At 29.3% G+C, this 8,752-nt stretch overlaps 1 protein-coding gene across 1 annotated transcript; it reads left to right on the top strand.

Annotated features, from left to right (window-relative positions):
- Positions 1–207: 207 nt before the first annotated feature.
- Positions 208–7,818, top strand: LOC139085711 (parathymosin-like). Its single transcript, XM_070633841.1, has 4 exons — positions 208–562; positions 6,292–6,409; positions 6,499–6,558; positions 7,701–7,818. Exons 1-4 carry the CDS (start codon positions 470–472, stop codon positions 7,733–7,735), a joined length of 306 nt encoding a protein of 101 aa, XP_070489942.1. The 5' UTR covers positions 208–469; the 3' UTR covers positions 7,736–7,818.
- The last annotated feature ends 934 nt before the right edge of the window (positions 7,819–8,752 follow it).

Genomic DNA, 8,752 nt, shown 5'->3' with positions numbered 1-8,752 from the left:
CGCATATGATAAAATTAAAGAAATTAATTAAAATAAAAACTCAAAAAATTAATAAAATTAATTTAATTAATTATCAAATTAAAATTTCCTTTCTACCTGCTGTCTATCCATTAAAAACTTATAAAAGTTATTTGCCCAGCCATAAATGTGGCCAAAATTACACCGCATCAAAAACTTACGACTGCATACAAGCTAAGCGAAGCATTCATTGTATTTTCAACCATCGACGAGTTCAGATCGAGTGGAAAAAAATTTTTTAAAAAGAAATCTAATTAAGCCATTTTTTTCTTTAAAATAAAAACCTAAAAAGTAAAGGTTCAATTAAATAAGATACAAAAAAAAAATACAAAATAAATAACACATAAAGGATTTATAATCAATAAGGAGCATTAAGCAAGTCACATTCATAACTTATTTTAAATAGTTTCAATTTATTAAATAAAAAAAAAAAAAAAACAACACAAGCATCATGAGTACAGAACAAGAACCAGTCACAGTTGAAGCAGCAGCAGAAGAAAAGACAGAGACGAAAGAAGTCAAAGGAACAAAACGAGCTGCCGAAGTGAGTATAATTCATCCACAGATAACTTCTTATTTTCAAATATTTCGGGATATAATTGGGAGGGAAAAAAAAAGTTATTGATTAGCACTCAAGCATTCGGGAAATAAAGGGGGACTCTCCATGATGATGATGCATGCCTGCCCGACTTTTGTCTCAAAATTATAAAAAGCAGCGTCGGCATCACTTCCACTTTATTATAGATAGATAGACATACTTTTTTCTTAATAATAATCGAAAGCATCATCATCATCATCGTCATCAGTCATCATCCCTCCATTTTTTTCCTACTTGTACTTGTTCTTATTCTTCCTTTCTGTTGTGTACCTTCTCACTCTCTCTCTCTCTCCATATACACATATTCCATATTATTTCATATTAACAAGAAAAGAATAAAAATATATATAAAAAAAAAATGCCCGAATGTAGGAGAAGAGAAGTGGGAAAAAAGAAAACCGATCAGGAAAAATGTGCTACATTTTTCACGTATACAAGAAAAAAAAAATTTTTCCCCCCGTAGAATCCACAAATGATACACTCTGTGTTATTTTTTTTCATTTCGCCGGTATAATACACACAATATCACATACATCTATAGTCTATAACCAAATAAATACACAAAAATATTCTCATTTGTAGATGTAAACAGCTATGGCGTCGCTTTATTTCTTTTTCACTCGTTTAAATCGTGTATTAAGCACTCGAGTTTTTTGGGAAGCGATGAAATTTTTTATTTTTTTGAGGAATTGAGGCTGATGGCTTCATCATTTTTAAGCTTTGCGCGCCTTTGCATTTTTGTTGTAATTTTTTTCCCGCTTTTTGGTTACTAAAAGCTAAATTGGAACTAAAAATGCCGACTTTCGGTATATGTGTAGCTACTGCTGTGTTGGGATGTAAAGTTTGTTGTATTGTGTATTATACATGGGTATTATGGATGGAAAAATGAGGTTTATGCACTTAGTAATAAGTTTAAGATTACAGTTATGGGAAATTTTTTATTTTTTTGTCGAATTTTCTGGTATATTCTCAAATATATTAGGTCATACTAGTATAGGAATAGTCTAATCATGTCAACACTACAAGCCATTATCATCCTTAATACTTACTTTCACATAAAAATTCTCCAGTAAACTATTCACAACGACCTTGGTTGTTTGTGTTAATTTTGTTCGAAATCAAGTCAATGATGCTTGGGCATCGCGGGGCTATATTGCTATACATACATGAATATTATAGTCATTTCTGTTTGATAATCAAATTTTATATTTTTATTATTATTATACACACTTTTTTCTTGTAGTTTTTTTGTGTAGTTAACATTAACATGGCTGAATAGACTGCTTGTTTTACTATGCAACTGTAATAGTTGCTTGGGCATTATTATTTTCTTATTTTTTGAGATGATGATGAGTCAATGACGATAACGATATTGTTATGTGAACTTTAAAATGGTAAATTTTGATGTTATGGAGATTGTGTAGCTTGAAATCTCATTTTCGGGGGGATATGTCCATGTTTTATGTAGGAAGAGAAAGTCGGGAATTTATTTTGGAGGGAAGTGCATTCGGGAAGCCGAATTGCGAACATAATTCTGAGTTCGAATTTGCAAACTTCGGTTCGAAAAAGAAGGTAAACAACAATTTTGTGTTCGGGGTTGTTTGTGCGGAAAAAAAAGCGGAATTTTTTTAGAAAATATTTTAAAATTCTTTTTATAAATTTCTCTTTTTCCTCAATTCTGAATGTTATGGCTTATACATTTTAATGATTAATGAATTTCAAGTTTATTGTTTTAATTTATAAAATTTCAATATTTAATTTAAAACTTTCTAAAATTAGGTTTGTAATAGAAGCTACAAATGTTTGTAGAACAAGCAGAGATAGGTTTGATTATGCTGTTTAAACTGTAAAGCATAAATTGAAAAAGACGATTTGTTTTAGGTTTTAAATTGAAATTGTTTTAAGTTACAAATAGAATTGATAGTTTTTAAATAGACTTTTTGAAGCTATTTTTGAGATTTTAAAATGTTTGAAATTGAATTTTTCAAAGATTTTCAAATTTACATTTACTATTTAATTTAAAATTTAACGTTTATTATTTAAAAAAAATTCAAAATTCTCAAATTAAATTTTTAAAAGTTTTAAAATTCACAAAATTAAATTATTAAAATTTTGAAGTTCAGAAATTAAATTTTTAAAAGTTTAAAAATTCAGAAATTAAATTTTCAAAAGTTTAATAATTCAGAAATTAAATTTTTAAAATTCTAAAATTCACAAATTAATTTTTAAATTATTAAATTCACAAATTAAATTTTTCAAAATTTTAAAATTCACAATTTAAATTTTTAAAAATTTTAAAATTCACAAAATTATTTTCTTTAAAGTTTTAAAATTAACAAATTCAATTGTTTAAAAGATTCCGTTTATATTTTATTTAAATTAAAAAAATTAGAATCTTAAAAAATTTCAAATAATTTCAAAAAATTGCTCTAAAAATTACAAAAATTGTTAAAAATGTTTAAAAATTCAAAACAAGCCATGTAAGCGTCACCCTAACATTGCATACCAAGTCCCATAAAATCCAACAAAATATTTCCATTTTCCACGCCAAAACCCCTCAACAATCCCTGCAAACAAAAGAAAAAGAGAGAAAAAAAAACAATTCTTTCATCCTCCATCCATGTTTCTTAAACTTCCGTTTGAGCGCGCAAAGCAAAAGAGTAAAAAAAAAAAAACTTTCCATTCACGAGAACCCCCATACAGAACACTACACAAAATAAAAAAAAAACCCGAGAAACATGAAACCCGAATCAGAAAAAAGAGATTTCAAGAAGAATGAAAAAAAAAAAATAATATTTTCTAACTGAAAAATTTACGCTTTTTTGCGCTTGGCGTTGGCGTCATTATAACACATGTAAACAACATACACATACACAAAAATTATCATTTTTATTTCTATTCTCATAATTGTGTTAGTTTTCTAGCAGTTACACTACAAACTCGTGTAATGTCTTCTTGTTCTTATTTCGGCATCAATCAAAAAGTTCGTTATTTTTTTTAAATTAATTTAATTTTTATTAAATTGAAAATTTTTAAAAATTAATCAATTTTAAGACATTGAAAAATTAACAAAAAATGGTGGGAAATGAATTGACACACGAAAGTAGTGACGCGCACACGGGTACATGATGATTTTGTGTATAGAACGACGCATATGCCGGACTAATACAATCAAGCATTTTTCTCTCTTTTACTCTAAAGAACTTCGATATACACAAAATTCCCTGCCGAAGCCGGAATATATGAATAAGATAAAATATTCTATATATTTCATTTTTTTTGGGAAGAAAAAAGGCAGGCAAGCAGGCAAAAAAAACCGATTTTATTGCTGTAAAAAAGCAGCAGCAGCGGCTTCTCATTTCATTTGTATGTGTTGAACAAACCGAAAAAAAAAGCCTAAAAGCCGTTGATGAGAGTTGGGCGACGATGTCTTCGGTAAAAATTTTTATGTGCTGTGCTGCTCATGGAAGCGAAGCCAAAGCCCATTAAAACCACTTCTCATTAATAAATTCTTGTAATTCTTACAAACTTTATTTTTTTTTGCATCTGTATTAGTAAATTTGTAAAATTTTTAACACACGGCATATGCACGATGTGCGTCTATATAGTCACCCTGACAATAATATTTTTATAAAAATGCAGATGTCAAATTGTAAAGCGGAAAACAAGCAAGCCTGATGCAGTTTTTATAATTTTGTTCTTTTGTTGGCTCACACACATATGCACACACAATACGCATGTAACAAATTAGACATGTGTCTTTTTTTTCTATCCCTAACGTTTTATACTTTTATGTAATAATCCTTCTTATTTTCATCCCATACCAAAACTCGTGTGTCTTTTTTTAATGGCGCAAATATCTATCCCTACTTTTTTTTCTGTTCTGTACACACAATTTCATACTTTTTTTCGGAGTAAATCGATGAAGGAAGTGGTTTTTACGTTCAATATGAATGGAACGACCTCTAGGAATGTTGGGATGAAAACACATAACAATTCTTTTTTTATGAGAAGCTTTTTCTTGCTCTCTTTTGCTCTATGCTATGTTCTGTTTTTACCGATTATGAACGAACTGCCTTGTTTTGTGTGTGCTTGACATGAAGACTTCTTTTCTTCGTTTATTGAAGTTGTTGAAAAAAAATACGTTGAATTTCAAAAATATTGTTACCGATGGGAAGAAAATGCTTTTGTTGCGTGATGATGATGATGATGATGTTGTTGAGTATGGTGGGAATTTCTTGGGAAGAATTGGCGGGGTTTGGTGTGATTCTGACTTAAATGATTGAGTTAATAAGGTTATATCAAAGGTTATGCATAGGTTAGGGTAGATACTAGTGCAAATGCTGTATTATTGCCCTACAATTCACATTAATCAATTATCATCAAATCTTAGTGTAAATAATCAGTAACTAACCGACCAACGCTAATTTCCGTTAAATTTAACCATTTTCTATTAGATTACCCAATAAAACCACTCTGTAGATAGTAAATACAGTCAATATACTGTTAATTATTAAACTGATAACCATACTAAGTTCAACAATAGATTAAAGTACGTACAAAGCATCAATCTAGGTCAATTGGAAGTACAAAGGTCAAATGTTGCCAAAATCAAGGCAAAATGAATCAAAAGTCAGTTGTTTTAGGTTTTTGTAGTTAAAAATCTAACGAATATCAAGAGTATTGTGATATTAAGCTACAACTGACAATTCTTAGTGTCTAGAGTCAGCCAGCAGGCCTTAGCATTTAAATACCACAAGAAACCACAAAATTTTCAATGAACAATGCCTTAATATTGACAATTACTGTCTACCACAAGAATTTGACTCAATATTTTCGTTATTTTTCACAATGTTGTGCAGAAGACAGGCAGTTCAAAGGATTATGAGCAACAATCTTTGATATGCTGTACATATGAACATTTATAGTCTTGCTTTATATGCTATATGTTCTAATCCACTCAAAAAATGTTAGTATACGCTATTCTGCTTTCAAATGCCTGAAGCAATGATACAAAATTGTCGATACTGTAGAATCAAGCGTCACTTCATGCTTCCTCATGGAATATTCTACAAAACTTTTTTCCATTAATATCTAACTCGAACCTTTCAATTACTTCCAAAGAACACAAACATTTTCAAACCTCAATTCCTACCAAAAAATATCTAAATATAAACCTTTTTACATGTCCCAGTAGACAGCCACTTAACGGTCATTTTTCAAAAAAATGTTTCAATTTGATACTCAAATTCTATTTATGCACGATTCTCATTCATTTCAACCTGACTCATCATATTATTCTCAAACTAGAGTTCATTAAATTTCCACACATTAAAAATAGCGTCTGCGTTTGCATGTCTTTGATGATGTGTATACATACATGGATATATGTGAATATATGAATGAGAGGCATGTAAACATGTGTAACGGATAGAAAAAAAAATATTGATAAGGAATAAGATTGATAAGAAAATTAATTTTATTGGTTTTATTCCCACGCACCTTTCCCTTCCGCCTATAATTTTTCCTATCCACCTTAGAGCGTTACTGACTTAAAATAAACACGTGAATTTTTCATCAACAGCCGCGTGCTTTATCAAAACTTTATATACAACAACAACAAATATGTAACATTTTTTACTAATATTTACCAACTTTATATTCTGTCATTTTAGGATAAGAAACCCGAGCAAGCCAAAAAGTCGAAGAAAGACGAAAATGGAGCCGAAGATGAGGATGATGTTGAGGATGAAGGCGATGAGGGTGAAGATGAGGAATATGAGCTAAATTATGGTAAGCATTTTTTTTTTTTTGAGATTTTTCTTAATTGATTGTTGAGCATTAAAATTAATTTTGGAATTTTTTGCATACGCTTTTTTCAGAGGGTGAAGAAATTGATGGTGAAGATGAAGAGGAAGAAGATGGAGATGAGGATGGTGAAGGTAAGGATGAAATTTGTTAATTTGTTAGATGAGAAGAAATGTTTTTGAAGATTTTGTGAGATGATTTTTAAAGGATAATTGATGAAATTTGGTTAATTATGATAAGATACATCATTACCTTACCTTAGGTTACTTTGGCAATGCATCTGACTAGCCTAGTATCATTCTATTATGTCTACGTCCTACTATTATGCCTATAACTAACTACTATGCCTTACTATTAGGTAAAGGCTTTGTATCTAATTTTGAATTTTGATAAGAATTAGAGTACAGTAATTCGAGCAGCAAATTGTGCTCACTAAGGTGCCTCTGCGTCACCGTTTTACTGGTAAGACGTGAAGTTGCTCTAACTGCACCGTAACAGAGCATTTTGATTCATATTTTTGGCGGAAAATGCATTGTGCTTATCGGATGATTTATTGTGCTTGAACTATCACGAATTCTAACTTACACTGAAGATGCTCGTCCCAGTTGAGCGTGTTTATGAGAATACTCAATCAATATTATTGAGTATGTTCAGTTTGGTGACCATGCTCATGAGTATGCATTGTCTATTCGAATAAGTCAGATTTTGGCTATTCAATTTGCAACTAATTTCGAATAAATCTTATAAATCCCTAGCTAAGCTTCTTATCATAGCAATACCAGTAATGTGGTAGTCAAGTAGCCTATTGTCACCTATTGTCACTTGTCACATATTGTCACCTAGTGACCTAATTGCCAACTTATTGCTACTATTTGATTGTCATTGATATAAAGTGCCATTTAGAAATGTCATAATGGAAATAATTTATATTGTTCAATTTTCAATTAAAGAACAATTAAAAATGTTATTCCTGTTTGTTAAGAAAGTGATTAACATGAAGATTCTGAGTTCGATTCTCCAAATTTTATAAAGTAATTGGAAAAAATGTTGTAATTTTTTTTTAATTTCTGATTCATGAAGTTTGTTAAATTTTTAAATTCACTTTTAAACTTTTAAAATTTTAAAGAAATCTTTAAAAATCTTCAAAAACTTTTAAACTTTAAAAATTCAACAAAATCTTTAAAAACACCTCAACTACCCCCCAATATTTTACTTATTATAATCTTAACTAACGCACAAATTTAATTTTAATTTTTCCCAATCAATTTTATTGCAGAGGACGGCGAAGAAGAAGAGGAGGATGACGCATAATCGACAAAACTTCACCTTTTGTAAATGTGCAGTGACTGAAGAAATCTTAAAAGAATAAAAAAAAAAATCACAAAAAAAAAACACTTCAAAAAACCTAATATTAAAATAATGATTAAAATAGACTACAAATATTAATTTTAAAGATGGAAAAGTAATAGTGTGTTACATCATTATTATTGCTAAGTAAGGAAAAAAAAATGGTAAAAAAAATACACAAAAAACAAAAAAATATATATTATAAAAAGTTTTAAATTAATATATATTTAAGATAAAACAAAAAAGAAGAAAAAAAAACACGATGAAAAAAGAGAAAAAAACACAAGAATATGAAATCAATGGTAATAATTTAATGTAAAACTTTTCTTTTGTAAGCTCATTTTTTTGTGGAATTGATGCGAAAAATGGATGGGAAAATTAGGCTTTTTTCTGGCGGGGTTTCTTGCGATTGTGTTTGCATTTACGAAAGAGACACGACTGTATAAACAAAAAATTGAGATTTTTTAAGAAAATTTAGACGAAAAAAGGGAAAATTTTTAACATGAAAATTAGAATTTTTTTGACTATTCCTGCAGACAGTTCACAAGAAAAGGCAAGACAAGGTTACTCGCTCAATATTGTGTTGACTTTAAAATTCTCAATTTTTGACAAAAAGGGAAAATTAACGAGGAGCAATAAATTAGATTGCTGTTGGATAAGGGCTGTTCTTAAGAAAATCCCTTTTATTTTGAGGTTAATTCTCAAAAAATTCAATTTTTCTTCACGAAATTTTGACAAAAAGGGAAAATATGCTTTTTGAACTGTACTGGCTTTAAAGTCAATTTTTAAAATATTCAAATTTTGACCGTTGACAATTTTCAAATGTTCATTAGTACATACACGGCACCAAAGGAACTAGCGTTGTGATTCATAAATTGTATTGACTTTTAAAATTCAAATTTTGAACGTTAAAAATTTTTAAAAACAAGAATCTTAACGAGGAGCAATAAATTTAGATTGCTGTTGGATAAGGGCTGTTCT

The sequence above is a fragment of the Chironomus tepperi genome, unplaced genomic scaffold (genome assembly GCF_022539635.2).
Source record: "Chironomus tepperi strain 1889 unplaced genomic scaffold, CSIRO-AGI_Ctep_v1 contig_81, whole genome shotgun sequence".
NCBI lineage: Eukaryota > Metazoa > Arthropoda > Insecta > Diptera > Chironomidae > Chironomus > Chironomus tepperi.
The sequence above is the reverse complement of the archived record's forward strand: the minus strand, read 5'-3'. Positions and strand labels throughout refer to the sequence as shown.